The sequence below is a fragment of the Cornus florida genome, unplaced genomic scaffold, assembly GCF_030987335.1.
Source record: "Cornus florida cultivar Cherokee Brave unplaced genomic scaffold, ASM3098733v1 CherokeeBrave_3.0.0_Hap2_Chr05, whole genome shotgun sequence".
Classification (NCBI taxonomy): domain Eukaryota; kingdom Viridiplantae; phylum Streptophyta; class Magnoliopsida; order Cornales; family Cornaceae; genus Cornus; species Cornus florida.
The window spans coordinates 38501435-38521054 of NW_026775575.1; the positions used below are offsets into that span (position 1 = coordinate 38501435).

Consider the following 19620-nt stretch of genomic DNA (forward strand, 5'->3'; position numbering starts at 1 on the left):
CAAAAATGATCACATGCTCTAGGAAATACTTGAAAAGGAAAATTATGCGAAAAAATCCACGTTTCCAAAAATAATTTTAGAATAAATTACAAAAATAATTTTAAAATAAATTTCACTCACACTCCTTGATGTTTATATTAGTTACACTGTGATAAAAAAATAGTCTAAATTACACCGATCTTTGGAATTCAACTAACCGGAAGACAGTTAATTCAAATTCACCTCTGTTATCTAGCCTCTTACGTAAAACCATTTAAAATACCTAATTTTAAACTATAGAAAGCGAGGAAATCTAGTAGAGCCTTTTAAATTGCTCGCCCCAAATCATGCCCCATTTACAGAACGTGGAAGAACTCGAAAAACTTTCTAGTTGATGATACCAACCTGGAAAATTGGAAATATATGCATGATTCGAGATTTAGAAGAGAGAATATGAAACTTAGTTGGGAATTTAATCGAACACTTCATCTACCATTGTCAGCCACAATTCTAACTTTGACGAGAACGAACTCACTAACCGAGTCATTGTCAAAGTAACTGATCACACGCCCAAAAGGGCCAAAACCACATGACTTATTAAAGCGCGCTTAATTTAAAACATTTTCCACATTCTTCAAAGGTACAAGACACCCAACATAGAACCAAGTCTTTGATTGCTACTCCACACATCCATTTCAAGCAGACCATTAAAGACATCAGCAAACTTTTTAGCCATTCACAATCTACATCCAGCTAATGATACATAACAGGAAACATCTAGGTAGGTGCAAATCATAGGAATGGCAATGTTGGGACCAAACTTCACACACGAGGAGGCACCGAATCTAAAACCCTAACGTCATGATTCAACTAGCTGAATGGTATGACAGTCTCCGCTGTGGAAGATCACACCAAAAGCCAGATACTATATACAGACCAGTATCCAAGTTGTCATCCTACATAAGCAGATAATAAGAAGCTTATAGCTTCAACAAAAGAACATCGAATTGCATACATTCTCCTGCAATCTGGGCAACTGAGGAACGGGAACAGCCCCAGGAGCTGTAAGCCCACCCTGGCTTGAGGATGTCTCGGATGTGTCTTCAAACTTCATGAACGTCCCCACTTGAGTGGCTGCCAAATGAGCGTAGCATATTGGAGCAACTGCAAGAACGAGAGAGAGAGATGAGATCAAATATGTACATTATTAATGGAAAAAAAATAATGTTGAGGAACAGCTCCATTTTATTTACCATTGTTGCAAAATTACGCGCAAGGTTATGCAACTGCATACTTTTATCACGACATAACTACCATTAGAATTCTACTACATCAGCTATTGTGCACACGAGAGAGATACTCTTCCAGGAGAATGCCATAAGACCCTAATAACTTGACTAGGATATTACAGGCAATGTACAAAATACTAGCATTGCCTGCTCTTTGGGGTTGAAAACTATGTTAAATTTGTATTCTGAAGATGTCAAACTTACCTACAGAAATGGCAGTGGTGCTTCGCTGGTAGCTGCCAAGAATTAACAAAAGTTCAGGAGGATAATAGCAGTTCACTGCTCCAAAAGTATGAAATGAAGTAACAATTCTCATCTAGATCTTGCTACTTACACATACGACAGAGAATGTACAAGTTCCTGAAGATCATCAGCAGAAAACCCAATCTCATCAAACAGAACATGGTAATGTGTAGGTCTTGTGGTTCCCTAAAAAGCCAACATGGCTGATATCAGACCAACAAAACATATATTTCCGTCTTTAAAGAACATGAAGCAAGTTTCATTCGACACATATACAGAGTAAACCAGAAACTTATAGGAATCATCTAACCATGTTGCATGTCAAGTACATAAAATAAAATATACCGGCATAAACTCTCAACTACGTTGACATTTCAAGATCTCTATAGATAAAAAAATATGAAAAAATCCATTAGCGAACTACTTATTAGCCAGACTAATGCACGAGAATAGGAGAATTCATGTAACACAGCAACCAGTTGTTGACCTGCAAGGAACATCTCCAATTACATTGTCATCACCAAAGCAACCGTGTGGCATTCCTCATCTAGAGCTTAGTGCCAATGGAAAGTTATTTCTTCTACTTTCTAAGATAGTCACATCTTCAATACACATTTGTTCAAGCACTAATTTGACGACTCTCCACTAAAAGTTATCATGTTCTCCTTAATAGCATATGTTCCAGATGCTTCTATCAGGCAGGAGGGTGGGGCTGCAGGCTAGTTATCAAGAAAAAAGAAATAGACAGAGAGAAGAACCAGACGAAGAGAGAGAAAAGAGAGAAGTAGACGAACAAAGAGAGAGACGAGGGGAGAGAAGAAGAAGAAAGAACTCACCTTGCTTCTTCTGTAGGTAGTAGTGTTGGTCTTGTAGGGCTTCATCGTCGTCTGCAAGTTCACGTTCGTCTCAAAAGTTCTCTTTTTCTTTTTGTGCGACTCTATGGCTTTCCTCTCAAAAGCTCTCTTTCTCTTTCTATTCTTTCTCTTTTTGGACGACTTTGACTCTTTGCTTTCCTTTCCTTTTTGTTTATTCTTTTGATCAAAGTTCAAGAAATAGCCAAAACTTACCTTTTTCGCTTAAGAAAATATAATAATCATTTAAATAAATAAATAAAAGAAAGACTAAGGCGCGCCTAACGACGCACAACCAAGCGAGCCTAATAAACATCGCAGAACCACAATAGTCGCTAGACTTGTGCCTAGGCACGCCTTTCATAATACTGGGTGCACCCATTCACTATCTGACCCACCTCGCCATGTGTACCATATGGCAACCCGCATGTTACATCTCCAAATTGTCATGCCATCATCTTGGCAACCCACATGGTATTCTCCCACCTTGCGAAGGGACACCTCCAAATGATGATTTTATAGTATCCAAAACCATGAATTGTTTTCTCCTAAACAGAAAATTCTCCAGTTGAACGGTTGGTTGTCTCCAGTTGATTTTGTCAACCATGCAATCTCTAACTTGTTAGGATTGAGTGTCATTAGAAGTCCCTATACTTGACAGATTCCGAGTCAAAACAATCTATAATTGGTTATGTTGTTTTCCTTTAAACTTGGTCAAAGTTAAGGCACTGCTGGTGTTTTACCAACCAATCTACTTGAAGATTTGTAAACGGCTACAATCAAAGAAAACTTGAAGATTGCTTGACGATCGTAAGGTACGGTATATGGTTAGACCAAGAACTTATTATTTCACATATTAGGTTAATAAAATTTGGATAGAGTATTATTTCACATGCATTAGGCTAATAAAAATATGGTTGAGTGGACCATACACAGATTTAGTAAATTTGAACCAAAGAGTCCCAATTGACCCAATCTCTAAAAATCTAAGTGTTCTGTTTTGATTTGGAGTTGGTGACCTGCTATTTTTAGTTTAGGACACCTGGTAGTTGACATCAGAAGGATAAGAACTCTATCAATTGCTTACTCAAGTCCAAGGAGGAAGAAGAGGAAAAATAAATTGGATTAGATATTCATCACAACATTAGTTTTGGACTAAAAAAAATTACTTTTTTCCCAAATGAGAAGAACAAAAATGCATCAAACTGAACTTTGGCTGCTTAAATATAACCAAAAAATAATAATTAATTCTAGCAGAAGTTGTAGGCACGACCAACACAAGTTAATAGGGGGTCAGGTTCAGGTATCCAGTTGATCTGCAGTGCAAGAGCCATCAGACAAGTAACATCTGAAAATTTTACGTATGTATTGAAGGAGTAATAACATTTGAGACACATAAGTACGTCTTAGATCAACATACTATTTCGCGGAGCACAGATATACATTAACAACTATCCACAAGAATTATATGCGACAGCTATAAATTTATACTCACAATCATTCCAGCATGGGCGCACAAATAAAAATCATTGTTTCGTGGATGACAAATTTTGTTGTCAATTATCGTCCCTGAAAAGAAAATTAAAAAGAATAAGAAGAAGAAGAAGAATGTTAAGATTTTCAATGAATAAATTTTTTTATGCATTTTTTAAAAGACTGACCTGGTGGAACATTATCAGGAGATCCTGGCTGGAAAAACTTTGTATGGTGATTCTTCTGTGCAACTATCACCACAAACTTGGGAGACCATTTCTCATCGAGCATCTTGCAGGCCTGCAAAAATTTAAAAGGAAATTACATCCACAAGCTATTCTTACTGCCTAATACAGAAATTCAAATTGAAATAGCTTCCAAGCACATTATAGAAAGGCTCTGATTAGAACTAAAACCTCAATAATCTGATCAAGTTCAATATTCAAAACTTGGTTGAACTGTGATTCACTTACTCCATCCCTTAAAGAACAAACAACACACAGAACATCATTGATGAACGAGTGATAAAATTAGCAGCATAGCAACATACATATATTTGAAAATGAAAAGCCCAGAATAATAAGCGCCTTACAAAGAGAAAGAAACATAAAACAACACAAACATGTTGGAAGAGCATGCACCTAAATTTAATAAAATAAACCAATTAGCATCTGAGACAAGACGATGTGATGATATGAAGTAAAATGTGCTCGGGTAGCCAATTTAAAACCATTGCACATGCCAGAGAAGCACACTTGGAATCAATAATTGCTCAGTAGAATTTTTACCCCCAGTGGCCCCAGCGTTTAGTGTTCGCAAGATGAGCAGAGGAATTACTCAGTACAAGTTTATCCCTACTATTTTATACTACATGAGCAGCAAATATAATCTAATGAATTACTGCAGAATCAAGCCATGTAAGAATTCCCTTCTTAGTAGTTAGTTAGGATGCATAGATTAGGCACATGGATGATCAGTCATGTAGAGTGACGAGTGAAATTGTGTTGGTCAACCCATAATACAAGGCAGGATCAGGGATGCAATCAAACTTCCCACTGGTTCTACATTGCTTTCCTTTGAAAACTTGATTGTACTCGATCCTTCAATTACTTTGACAAACAATTGGAGATTCCAATGTGTTTCTGAAAAGGGGACAGTTATTGAATTGACATCATGTAAACTTCAGTCAAATAATATGGCTTTTCAAGAATTGGCCAATATCTTAAAGATTTCTTTGGTCAAAGGAAAGTAATTTCATACCAATACCACAATTTTTATGCCTTGTCTCCTTTATCAGTTGCTTTAAATTAATTCCTTTGTCTTCTTGTGTTCTCTGATTTAATTACAAGTTTTTATTGCTTATTTGATTTTATTATATAATGAAACCAACAGTTTCCCTAATTTTCTCCAACAAAACAAATTATTCTAGATGAATAAAGTACAACTTAGAAACAAAAACAAGTACATCACAACCTAAGCTTGATACATTGAAGCTACCTACCTACAACCAACTGGGAAAGAACCAATTACCTGAATATGATAACTTGATCAGGTTTTCTTTTCCCTGAACTCACATAGAAATCCAGCAAAAGCTCCCTGAAAATAAAGGTAAAAATCTCAACATCCGAATTCTGATTTTTTATGATATTATTACAGCCAGAAATCAATCGCTCGCATAAGCAACTAACATGGCGTTCCAGATATCAACTTCATTTCTAATTCAAACAAATTGATGGAAATTGCAAATATAGGAAGCAGTCACACACAATGGTTCAACAAAATTGATAAAAATAAAAAAATAAATTAAAAAAAAAAAAGAAGACAATCCACCTGATAATGCCATCATCATCTTTGTCAGAAACTGGTTTAAATAGAGAATCTATCATTTCAACCTTTGGAGACTGTGTGCGTACTGAGGCCCTATAACGGGAAATCAGCGGCCAGTGCCTGGAACTGACAACCTATAGAGGAGGATAAGCAAAACACACAAAGTTCAAAGGATCTATCTGATTTCTTTATTTCTTTTGTTTTGGGTTCAAAACAACCAAGAAGTCTTAATATATTTAAATAAATGTAGGCCACTGCTTCTAGGGAACTGAAGATGCGTAGCAGAATGTCAAAACGGAGAGTAAAATAGAGAAGAAGAAATAAAAGGGAGCATGTTACCGCAGCAATTGATGGTATATCAGAGTGGCCAGGAGAACCATGTGAAACATCCATTCCAAGAATTATGGTAGGAGACTTGGATACAACAGGAATAGAAGGTGAATGTTCAACAGCTAACAGAGAATTCAACCCACCAAGCTACAGGTAACAAGATGAAAGGATGTATCAACCGAGGGGAAATCAGATTGAAAATAATAATAATAATAACAAATAAAAACATAAAAGAAAGAAATACTTTGAAGATAACACCTGAATGCAGCATCTTACCTTTGCATTGATCTTAAGGAGAACATTTGTAAGATATTGATCGTTGACTCTTGTAGGAGCCATGCACTGAGTAACAATTCCAAATTCAGCAAGATTTTTTCGTTTCCATGGACCTTTAGGGGTCAAATGAATTCATTTGTTAACCACATAGCAAAGGAACCAACATTGTGCATAGAAGAATAAATCAAATGAGACAAACCATAGAGATCCGAGTTTTTCCTCTCAGGAAGTAGACAGACAAGGAACTGAGGAGCTCCAGGAAGTTTAGATTGTATATCTTCGAACATCTTTTCCACTCGAACAAGGGGCGGGGCCCTTCTATATTGTGGATTCTCTTCAAATACATCAAACGGAGCATCAATTTGCTACCAAAAAAAGAGAAAAAGGGCTTGTCAGTCACTTGACCTTCTATAGAAATAACATTTCAGTGAACCAAAAATTACAGAACATACAATTCCTTTTGTTTCTGCAAGTCTAGTCAAATCTCTGATAAGACCACGTATATCACAACGAGCAGAAAAATTCACAACAGCCCAACGTTCTATCTTTGTTGGATCCACAAATTTCTAATCAAGCATAAAAAAATGTTGTAAGAACCACAAAATCAAAATCAAAATCAAAATCATGGTGGGGTGAAAAAACAAAGAGAGAGAACCTTATTGTTAAAATTCCACCGTCCATTTCGAGGAAAAAAGTCTTCTCCATTTCCCGCTTTCAACTGTAATAGAATAAAAATGCAGTCTAAAACCTGAACTTACCACTTCACAGTTGGAAAAATCATCAAAATAAATCGAGAATTCAATTATTAAACAATCATATATAGACCATTTCCCACAACAGAGTTGGATAAATACCCTTGGGGCTGGGAGAACACGGCCTTCGACCTGAGTGAAGTTAGTGCTGATCGAAATGCCACATGAACGTAGCATAGGCTCAGCACCATAATTGTTAATTTTCAGAGCCTGCCAAAAGAAAGGCTTTAACATATTGCACAAAAAAATATATCAATCAAAAATTCGAGGAAGACACCTACATCACTTAATACTCTCATCCTCTCTTGTGGTTTTTGTCTTGACTTCTCCACCAGTGAAGCTCGTTGAAAAGTAGACAGTGCTTTCGTATAACGTTGCAAGGACACCAAGGAACAAAGCTGAAAACAAAAGTGCAGACAGATTTAGAGACCACAAAATCAAAAAATACATGATAAGTAGATTTAACTTAACAGAACTATAAAAGACAGTTTCACCTCAAGAGGAAAGTAAGTTGGACGTTTTGGCTTCCCAACATTAATGCATGGTAGATCAGCAGAATAGCGTAACTCTATATGGCGATAATTAACAAAATAATCATAAACAGTCACTTCAATCATTTGAACTTCGCCATTCTCATCCTTTACGCCTTTTTGCTTCAGTGAAAATCTGCAACAGGCAAAACACACATTCATTTGGCATTCTAATTTCAATTATTGGTCGATTCCTCTGCTTAACAGGTACAAAAAACCATAGCTAGGAAACAGCAGCATAATCAGAAAAAATGAATCAGCATTTTTCCAATGTAGGCAAAGGACAAGAATGATAGAAGGGAAAACCTACGTCTGCTCCCTGCAAGGCTTATCACTTAATCCACTTATTTTAAATTCAGAATTGGCAGGACTAGTCTTCACCCTCAAGTTCTTTAGCGTACGTTTGGCCTGATCCAGACAAGCAACAAAGGCTTCAATTTCTAGAAGTATTTGGTAGTGCAGTAGTAACACTAAGATTAACATTAATAACCTTTGCCCAGTCAATCGTAAAGGGATCTTTCACATTCTGGTTGGCAATCAGGAAGTCCACCACAGGCCCAGGCTGGATTATCATTGTGGTAGAAACATCTGAAAGCGTAGGTAGCAGCAGATTCAGCAATGCAATAAAAAATACAAAATACAAAATCAGGAATGCTACTTCTCATATATATACCAATGTTCAGAGATAAGCCACCCTGGCTAGTTCGAAAACTTGAATGGAATCCTCTACATCCGAGAACACCACCTCCGACATCTGCGAAATTCTTCGGATCATTATGGAAGAATGACTGACGAACAAGGAGGCAACCCCTGAAATGGACGAAATTCAATTAGATGACTGATAAACCAGGCCATAATAACCTAATAATATAATGACTTACTGTTTCGATGCATGCTGCCTCAAAATAATATCCAACACTCTTAATGCTTCTTGAGAGTTCTCCGATTCCTGACCACGTAATGCATTCGCAATGGCTTGCATAGGAATCTTGGCAGCAAAACTTATCTCCACTTTAAAACTTTTAGATTGGTAAGGGCGTCTTAATCTCTTCCGGTCATTATCATTTGGACTTCCATGACCAGCAGGGCTACAATTCCCATTATTTCTGAATACAATGAAAATAGTTAACATATAAAAACAAAATTCCAATAACAAGATGACGCCTAGAGCACAAATCAAATCACAAGACATGCATCACACACCTATTCGATGTAACTTCCTCAAGCACAATATCAAACTCAAGTTTGTTGCGAGGTAGAGGACCAACTGTGAACAAGCTCTTCTCCCCATCATAAGCAAAGTCTTTCCCCGCTAATTCTGTGTCGTAAGTCTCATGAACCCTATCAATCACTCTTCTCCCAATACCCTTGCCATCAACTGGACGGCCATCTTCATAAGAAAGGGCAACCTGTATTAAAGTAATATAAGAATACGAAAATGGATACAAATAAGTGCTGAACTTGCATTCTGCAAAAATCCAAAAAAAGCAGTGTATTTTGACGATATAGAAATAGATATTCAAACATACACTGTAGTGGTAGAAGTGTCCCTCAACATTTGTTACATTCACTTTAAAGTGATTAGTTAGGAGTGGTATCTTTTGTCCCTTAGATCCCAAGCCACGTCTTGCCATTGGTATGCGCTGCACCTTTTTCTTAACTGGTTCGGGAGCATGCTCTGGTTCAGCTCGCACTGGGACAACATTTTCTGGAACAGGTGGGGGAGGCGGCAAAGCATCTGCTTCTCTATTTCCATCTTGTTCGAGTGAATCCATTACCTAATCCTAAAACCAAAAATAATTTAAATATATCAAAAAAATCAGCATTTGAATAATTAATAGAAATAAAAAATATATATCTAGTAAATGGTACCAAGCACAACAATAATCGTATACAACAAGTGAAGACAAATAAAAGCCACACACTGAAGCCATAACACAACATCAATTGGTAATGAAAATCAGGAAAGCATAATGGTGATTTGAAGCTTGAACGGCAATGAGGGGGAAAAAATAGTCATAGCAGCAAATAACAACACCATTAAAACAGCAAAGTGCACAAACCTACTCGGAGCAGGCAAAAGTTACTCTAAAGAGAGTACAAAATAATGAATCATAGGACGCAACAGAGAAATATGAATATCCCGGGCATTATAGCCAAAGAAAGTGAAGATCTTTTTTATTTGCACATGCACTAAGAAAATTTTCAGGGCAAAAATTAGAGAAGCCTTCTAAAAAAACACAATAAAGTGCAGATCTTTTTTTATTCACAATAAAAATAAAAATTAAAAAAAAAAAAAAAAAAAAAGTAAAAAGAAGATAATGTTTTTGGCAAACATAAACCAGAGTAATTTAAATCAAAATTTCCGGGGCAAAAAATTAGAGAAGACTTCTAACAAATAACACAATAAAGTGAACAACTTTTTGATTCAGGGTAAAAAAAAAAAAAAAAAGATATCATTTTGGCAAACATAAACTAGGCAAAAAATTAGAGAAACCTAGAAAGAAACAACAAAATAGAGTGAAGATCTTTTTGATTCAGGGTTAAAAAAATAAAAATATATATCTTTTTGACAAAAAATAAACCACAGAAACTTAAATTACATATTTCAGGTCAACATTAGAGAAGTCTTCTGAAAAATAACACAATAAAGTGAAGATCTTTCTGATTCAGGGTAGAAAAAAGATCTTTTTGGCAAACATAAACCAGAAATTAAAATTAAAATTTGCAGGGCAAAAAATTAGAGAAGCCTTCTAAAAAATAACACTATAAAGTGAAGATCTTTTGATTCAGGGTAAAAGAAAGATCTTTTTGGCAAACATTATCCACATAAATTAAATTTAAAAAATTTCATAAGCATTTTTAAACAAAAAAGGGCTTTTTCAGTCCTAGAGCCACACATGAATAAAAACTTCTTGTAAAAATAGTTCAAATACAAACAATCAAAAGCCAAAAAAGAAATATGCAAGTAAGAAAAACTAATTTTTAGGGAAAATATTACCTAAATTATAGAGAAGCTACTGCTATAAAACAGAGCTGGACTATTCTGTAAATCAACAGAAAATTAAGCTGAGTTCAAGCTTAAAATCCACAAATCAACAAGAAAACATCACAAAAAAGCAGAAATAAAACAGCATTTCGAAGATTGGTAGAGAAATTAAGTTAAAAACGTTTACTTGCACTTGAAATTTTTCAAAATCAGCTCAGAGAGTGTAGAAATCAGAGGTAAAAAGGAGAGCTTGACACCAAGCTCTCTCTGGAACAGCTCAAAGAACACACATTACCTGAGACTTCACGAATAACAAGAGGAGAACAAAGCCCTAAAAAGCAGACTCTGTCAACGGCATAAATTAGAGAGAAGGTGAAGAGATTCTAGAGAGAGATTGAGATTTAGAGAGAGAGAGAGGGAGAGAGATTTTAAGTTGAGAGGTAAGTGTACTGAGAGTTCACCCAAGCGCATGTAGTCAGAACATTTGTGTTGGTTACGTCGTTCCTCGATTTTTTCTTCTGTTTCCCACTAATTTCGCTTTGCCGATTTTGACCTTGAAATCTATTAAATGACGATTGTACCCCGACATTTTAGCATACTACTTTTGAATGGGCTCACCGCCCGGTTGCCGGTTGGTGTTCCCATTAAAGATATATTTAATGGTTTATTGTTATATATGTCAAAAAAATTATCTCAATTCGGTTTTTAATATATATTTAAATTTTAATTAAATTTAAATATATATATATATATATAATGATTTTTATATGTCCAAAAAAAAAAAATGTGAAGAGTTTATGACTATTAGAGAGTTTTCTTGATAACATTACTCATTAAAAATTGTTGTGAATAAAAAATCATATTGAATATTTGATGATATATTATAAAGTATTTTTCAAAATTAAAGTGTTTTTTAAGGTGTTTGGCAACAATATTTTTTAAAATAATTCTCTCCTTCGGGACTTTTAATAAATTTTTTGAACAAAAAACTTTAATTAATTTATTCGATAATTTATAAAAATAAATACATATCATCTACTCAAAATGCAGTAGAAAGGGAAAATTAGATTTTAATAATCAAATCTAAACAAAATTGCTGTAATGTCTCCAAAGTCAAGAAAAAGATAAATGTTTACCAAATTTAAAATTTAAATGCGGACAAATGCTTATTTCGTGATTTATTACATAAACGTCTTCGTTATAATAAATTATTTTATAATTGGGCAATTTTACTCTTACAAATTAAAATATGAGTCCCAACAATCCCGTGCCCTACATAGAACCCATTTTCCTTGTAGAAATGCATTAACCGATCATGTCTCAAGGAGCGTCCCATTATAGTAGACGAAAATGTAGTGGTTTCCGGTTCCATTTTCCTTCTTAGTGATGGCGGTCACTACCTGTTGGTTATCGCAGAGCTGACAAAACCTTCGGATCAACTTGACCTTGCAAAGCAAGTCTGCAGTGATCTTTAATGCAATCATGGAAGAAAGTAAGGAGTGCACACGATTCTGATTCTCACAGTTCCGGTCGGAACCGGAACCGTTCACAACGGTTCCTAAAAAACGGAACCAGAACCGAACCGGAACCAAACCGTAGAACCGGTTCAGTTCCATGAGAACCGATGACCATGAGTTGATTGATAGCGGCTGAAGCTTGCGAACCCGAACTGGAACAGCAACAATTGAAATTGAAAGATATAGGTTTTGATTTTTTTGAACAATCTGAAATGATATGTCGATATGGGTTTTAAACTTTTGATTCTTGCAGATAGATCTGAAATATATAGGTTGTGAACTTTTGATTCTTGTAGATTTTGTAGTTTACAGTTGCACAGAGAGAGATGGCAAGTTTAGCAGTGATTAAATCAAAGTTTCCTATTCATTTGGACATGAATTTTGGGGAAAATCAGTGAATATTATAGAAAATATATACGTATATATACATATATATATTTCTATATAAAATGAAGAAAGATTTAGAGGAGATCTTACCTTTTGATGTAGATGTTTATTCAACAAAACTAGTGATTTGTGTGCTTAATCCATTATCTATTAGGACGAGTGGAACAAGCATTTTCGTTCTGATTTCAAATTCTCTGAAATGCTCTACATAACTAGTGATTTGTGGTGCAGATTTCCTTATTTCTTAGTTCTTACCCTGCCTCTGCATATCATTTTTTGCATTGATTGTGACTATTGCTTGCAGTTGCACAAAAAGAGAGAGAGAGAGAGAGAAGGGCAAGTTCAAATCTAAGAACGAAAATAGAGAGGGCAAGTTCAAAGTCAAGAGAATAAAGATGGAGCTAGATGAGTTTTCAGATTTCCCACGTGAATTGAGGATTGGGATTGGGAATTTGGGATTTGTGTTTTGTTTTGTGGATTAGTTTTACGCACATGGCTGCTTGTTGGCCATTAGTTTAGAATAACTAATTAAATATATATATATATATATATATACGGTTCCGGTTCTTACCGGTTCCCACGGGCTGGAACCAGAACCGGAACCGTACACTAATGGTTCCGAAATTAAGAACCGAAACCGAAACCGTGAGAACTGGAAAAAAAAGGTTCCAGTTCTCACGGTTCCGGTTATGGTTCCACAGTTCCGGTTCTTTTGTGCACCCCTAAAGAAAGTCACGAGCTCTTTTGGGGGAGATCAGAATGTGGTCGGTGAAAGGGACATTCGTCTCGACCATGATGGTGGTGGTGTCACCTAAGGATGATACGAACGGACGGCAAAGATATAGGGAATAAGACAAAGTAGTGATTAAAAGTAAAATCATGGTTCTGATTTCTTGGAACTGAATGAGAAAGTAAAATGACATGTAGTAATATGTTTATTATTGATTTAAGGGTTAAGTGCAAAAAAAAACCCTGATATATAGACTTTGTGCAAAACTAGTCCCTATTTTTTGAAAATGTGCATGCAAGTCCACAAAATTCAAAAAAGGTGTAGAACTAGTACCTCTGACCACCTTTTTACAAAAGTAAAACTGAAAACCCCATTTTACCCTTTTGTTTCCCATTTGCTACTCACCTATTTATGCATATAACCCCCTCTAAACCCAATTTGGCTCTCTCTCTCTCTATTGTTATATTATACAATATATATATATATATATATATATATACATACATATATACATACATACATATATATCTTCTCTAGTGGCCACCTGCCCAAAGAAGAAAGGGTGGAAGAGTTTGTGGTGGCTTCTAAAAAGAGTTTTTGGTGGCTTGGAGGAACAATGTTTGCAAGCAGCAACTTGAGATCTGTATCAATCTTGATATACAACTTGCTTATGTTAATTTGAAGATTGTTGGGTACAACCTGATGCAAAGACTAGGGCTTTACAACAAAATTTTCTCAAACAACAGAAGAATTTATTGTAAAAAGAAACAATGGTTTAGAAATTGCAATATCACACCGATCATATATATATATATATATATATACACACATTAAGCATTCAATATTTTACAATATCTGCCCTTGTAGTTTATTATCTGAAACAGGTTGCAATAAAACACATATAGAGCCCATCAATCACAAGTTTGCTTTAGCACCAAAAAAAAAAAAAAAGAAAAAGAAACAGAAGAAGAAGAAGAAGAAGTAACTCTCACTTATTGTAACTCTCTCTCTCTCTTTTAACACATAGCACAAACGCACACCTATTCACACAGATATCCTCTGTTATGGTCTTCTGTATAAAATCTATGATTTTAAAAATGAGTGTTTTTGAAAATTTTCATTTGGACTTACCCCCTAAAAAAAAAATAATAAATAAATAAAAAAAAATTACTTAAATTAGGAATTATTTTAGTTCTTGATTTTGCCTTCTTGAAAAATGAAATGATATGTTACTTTTTAAATTTAATCATATTTATTACAAGATATGCAAATAGGTACCATTTTCTAAAAATGGTTTCTTCTCATTTCTTAGATTTTAACCAGTTGATGTTTTTCCTTTCCCGGTAGCCATGGCTACGGGAATCCGACGCTGCCTTGAGTTGTGCATAATTATTGGGTTTGAATATTTGGGCAAAAAAGCTTTATTTGGGTAATTGGAGGTGATGATGGGTTGGTGTGGGCTGGGAAAAAGCAACAAAGCAGCTTTGGTTTTCAATTGGAGGTGATGATGGGTTGATGATGGCCAGAGAAGATTAACTCTAAATATATATATATATATATATATATATATATATATATATATATATATATATCCATCTTTAACACACATCAACAAAGCTCCAAACATGGCTCACAGACGATCTCCCACCTTCATCTTAACTATTCTCCTCTTTCTCATCCTCTGCGACCTCTGTAAGAAAATTATAACATAAATAGAAACATGGTTCCAATGCATAAATTTGATAAAGAAGACATACCCGATATGAAAATCAGTTTGAAAAGATTACAGCGGAAACCTTACTTATATCATATAGGAGATGACCTTCAACCCTCTTATCTTTCATTGCATATAGGATGATGGACTCCAGACTTCTATGCATATATATAGATAAGGGTTAGGACCGTTCCAGTAGATGTTAAGAGGTGTGTTGGTTCCATCAACCAACACAACTCTTCATATGTGACTCTTCAACAAAACAACATAACTCTTAAATATATAGGTGACTATTCATTCAAATATATGGATAACTAAATATTAATTAATTATTGTTAGACTATTAATTTTTTGCTTACATTCTCCACTTAGTCTAACGATAATTAATTCTGATCACGTCAAGATCAAAATGATCATTAAGTATGCTACAAAAGTTAATCCGTGTATATTTATAGAAAAACACCTCTACCATTCAATTTGGAGTACCTTCGAGTCTACTAATATGGGATTAAGGACGTCATTATATCATCAATGATACAAGACACCAATTGTCACTTATACTAACAAACTCAACTCCAAAGTCACATATATACCGCATATGCATATATTTAACACAATATTTATGTAATGCATCGGTCCTACTGTATCTCAATAAGGATACACCGTGTCTCAAAACAGGACACTTAAATCACAATTTTCCATACACGTGCACCAATATGGAAAATATCTAGTAAATGAGGATAATAAATATGATCATAAAATAAAATTGTCTTTACCTGAGCCAATACAACCTCCCACTAACTAATTAAATTAATGTTGTCAAAGAGAAATTTGCATGCTTACTATATAACATTAGCGACAAATCCTTAGTTATGGGATCAATAATCTTTTGTTGGGTATTAATGTGCTCAATCAGAAACTAGTTGATTATGTATCCTCTATTTCACAACAAGGTATTAATGGTCATATTTTAGACCAACTTGAACTCTTGTTGTTTCTTTAATACAAGACTGTAGCGATATTGACCTGAAGTCCAAAACTGATTTTTTTTTTTTTATAAAGCATGAAATGTGGCCGTATAACATGCAAATAAACTTCGTTTCTATCACTTATCATAATAGTAAAACAATACTTAAAGTGGATTTATATATTGTCCTGATAATCAGCAAAGTCAGTTTTCACCACTTCTATAAAGATATGGTTCTTAACTATTTATAGATACTTTATAAATTTCTTTACCACATACTATAGATCCAAACCAGGATCACTGTGATGTCTGCTTAACTAGCAAATACTATATTATAGTTAACCATATGCAAAACCTAAGCATACATTAGGTTCCCAAAGACGTAGAAAATGCCTTTTACCTAATACTGTTATAGATATTTTCTTAGTAATTGGATTACCAAATTTCTCAACTTTTACAATGGGTGCAATTCTACCTCTATAGTGTTATATGTCAAATATTTTTAGAACTCTATTAACGTAGGTTCTTTAATTGTGACAATTCAAAATTTCACGAGATTTATTTAGGTGAAACTTAATGCCAATAAAAAAGCTTCACCAACACTTTCATCTCAAATGTTTGAGAAGTTAAATTGTTTAATCTCATGTACAATAATGCCATTGTCATCCACATTTAACACTAAAGATGAATTTTACTCCCACTGACTTTGAGAATAACTAAGGCCATACATTTACAGTTTAATTGATGGGAAGGTCAACTAACTTTCCAGAGTTAATTAAGTAATGCCTCAAAATAATTCACTCTGAATATGATCAACATAACATATAATTATCTTTCATTTGGGCTAAAATTATCATATATTAGTCTCCCACTGGTGAAATAACTTTCACCTTTGAAGCTAATTAATCATAAAAGAATACAATAACAACTTATACTCCTTTGGATGTAATAAGTCATCAATTATGTATTCCACATTAATTATCCTAATCCGCTTAGTTGGACAAAATCAATGACCCACCTTTGGGCTTGATCATTGCTTGTCTTTACTAAACGCCAACACAATCCTCTAACTTTAGCAAAATAATAATTTTACCACTAACTACAAATACCATTAAAATTTTGATGAGTGTGTCACTTTGGTGACTAAACACTCAATCAAACTTAACGGCATTGTGCTTAGGATTGCAAAATGATTCAATTTTCCCGAATGAATCAAAATACCATATACATATTATGCAATAATATGAAACATGAGGCACATGCCTAATTATGTATATAATTTCAATAACATGTATAATTACACAATTCATATATGCTATGAAACTTTAAATTAATTATTGACTATGTCATGTATATCATAAAATATATAAAACATTTAACCAGTGATGATAACTTAAGAAAAATGGCATATTTATGAAAATTAATATCTAATGGACAAAATAAGATCCAAAATTTTCAAAATTTATACATGTTATATAATAAAAATTTCACCAATTAAAATATTAAATTAGCGACCCTTATTGATAGAGTTAGTAGGGGTGTATGCAACACGACTCTGGGTGGAGAGATATGACTATTGCTATAAATTCAAAAGATGTCTGTTGGTTTAATCCCAAAAGACATGACTATTGATTGCAACTCAAAAGACATGATATACATACATATATATATATAACGAATCAACGTTAGTAACCCAAACTAAAACATGTAATGGTACGTTGAAATATACAACCCTTCACAATCAGCATATTAACTGCATGTTGTTGTTGTCATGCACACTCCAATTGAGTTTATAGCAAGACAATTGAGTTTATAGCAAAACATCTTTAAAATACCATGCGCATAACTCTTGGTGCATAGACCACAAAGGCTACGTACCGGTACATGCAACATGTATGACTCTGTAGGCACAGAGACATGTCTGTTGGTTCAAATAAAAAAAGACACGTCTGTTGGTTCAAACCAAAAAGATATGTCTGTTGGTTCAAACTCAAAAAGACATGACTATTAATTTGAACATCAAAAGTTATAACTGTTTAAGAACATTTGTAACCTAAACAAAAATATGCCATGGTACTGTTTCACTTACAACCGTCCCCACAACCGATTGAGTACGTGAATGTTAAAGATTTGTGTTGATATGCCTAACGTGATATGTATGGATACCAAAGAAGAAATTACATTTACGTCACAATCACATTACTATCTAACATTACATGCATGAACACCCAAACCAAAACATGCCAAGGTACGTTGTTGTATGAGTGGTACTGTTTCACTTACAACTATCATAAACAGTCGTGACCATTTGATATTATTGACCGTACGTAACACTTGTAACACTGGTACATGAATGTTAGAAATTTATGTTGCCACCTAACGTGATATGTATGACACCCAAAGAAGCGACAGTTCTTTCAAGAATGTGTTAATGTCCCTATAAATGTCACAGTTCTTGTCCAACACGTGACACTCTTATAGAGAGATAAATACCCAAAATTACATTCACGTTGTTGTCCAACACATCCACGTTAAAACAACTATGATAACAATTGTATAAAAACTATTCATGTGTTTCATATTCAGTACATGCATATGCTATATCTTATTATACAAATGTTTGTCCCAAAATAATAATGTACATATAAATATATATATATATATATATATATATATATATATATATCAATATCTTTTCATGCACATAAATTTTGAAGATGCATACATGTTTGTAATACAATATAATTGTACTAAAATATTTGATACTTTCTCGCATACATAGTGTGTATATATGCGTGTACATGAAAAACAGAGTATATATATATATATATATACATATACATATATATCTATGTCTTTTTTCCATCTCAAACATGTATTGCATATAAATTTCATACTATACTATTAACAATATATTATTAACAAATAAATCAAATTTATGCATCAGAGTCCATGTTGGCTCTGATACCATATGTAAGAAAATTCTAACATAAATAGAAACATGATTCCAATGCATAAATTTGATAAAGAAGACATACCCGATATGAAAATCAGTTTGAAGAGATTACAGTGGAAACCTTACTTATGTCATATAGGAGACGACCTTCAACCCTCTTATCTTTCATTGCATACAGGATGATGGACTCCAAACTTCTACGCATATATATAGATGAGGGTTGGGACCGTTCCAGTAGATGTTAAGAGGTATGTTAGTTCCATCAACCAACACAACTCTTCATATGTGACTCTTTAACAAAACAACACAACTCTTAAATATATAGGTGACTATTCATTTAAATATATGGATAACTAAATATTAATTAATTATTGTTAGACTATTAATTTTTTGCTTACAACCTCTCCTATGGCCGATTCATTACTGGCCGTCCATCCTCAGATCTCATCCCTGACGGTGTCCAAGATGGTTTGCGGGGTCCCCAATTTCTCCGGCTCAATTGGTTCTTTGCGGACAAGTCTTGCGATCAGACGTACGGCTTCCTGCCCTGCACCACAGTGGGTCTGGGGTTTGAATTTTGATTGGATTTTGCTTCTATTTGGTGGCGGCGAACAGTGGGTCTGGGGTTTGAATTGACGCTCCGATCAGTTTATTGCAGAGGGTGATTGTGGTTGCACTGGGCGGTGATGGGTGGTGGTAATAGAGGTTGGGGAATGTTTGGTTTTAGTTTTAATTATATTCAGGTTTAGGTTATCCCTATTTTATATAATTTGAGGTTTATTTTGTCCTTCTGCCAAACAAACCCCATTT

At 34.3% G+C, this 19620-nt stretch overlaps 1 protein-coding gene across 4 annotated transcripts; it reads right to left on the reverse strand.

The window, feature by feature from the left end:
* Positions 1-587: 587 nt before the first annotated feature.
* Positions 588-11014, reverse strand: LOC132306303 (protein argonaute 4-like). Of its 4 annotated transcripts, none has more exons than XM_059803642.1 (25): positions 10835-11014; positions 10552-10596; positions 9080-9334; positions 8754-8959; positions 8432-8656; positions 8224-8360; positions 8041-8138; positions 7861-7958; positions 7515-7686; positions 7302-7418; positions 7123-7230; positions 6924-6986; positions 6721-6834; positions 6468-6633; positions 6269-6381; positions 6002-6139; positions 5666-5796; positions 5366-5431; positions 4252-4315; positions 4024-4135; positions 3858-3931; positions 2348-2542; positions 1603-1697; positions 1473-1504; positions 588-1143 (listed from the first exon to the last, which is right to left on the reverse strand). In XM_059803642.1, the coding sequence occupies exons 3-25, from the start codon at positions 9323-9325 to the stop codon at positions 968-970; spliced, it is 2946 nt and encodes a 981-aa protein (XP_059659625.1). In that variant the 5' UTR covers positions 9326-9334; positions 10552-10596; positions 10835-11014; the 3' UTR covers positions 588-967. The 4 variants fall into 4 exon arrangements, with proteins under 4 accessions (XP_059659625.1, XP_059659626.1, XP_059659624.1 ...); XM_059803643.1 differs by lacking the exon at positions 10835-11014 and adding an exon at positions 10727-10825; XM_059803641.1 differs by lacking the exon at positions 10552-10596.
* Positions 11015-19620: the final 8606 nt, after the last annotated feature.

Excerpts from the sequence above, each read along its gene's own strand:
- LOC132306303 (XM_059803641.1), bottom strand. The coding sequence starts at position 9,325 with ATGGATTCACTCGAACAAGATGGAAATAGAGAAGCAGATGCTTTGCCG. Across the intron at positions 5,432-5,665 it reads GATGATGATGGCATTATCAG|GGAGCTTTTGCTGGATTTCT; the intron begins GTGGATTGTCTT and ends CTTTATTTTCAG. Across the intron at positions 4,136-4,251 it reads AACTTGATCAGATTATTGAG|GCCTGCAAGATGCTCGATGA; the intron begins GTTTTAGTTCTA and ends AAATTTTTGCAG.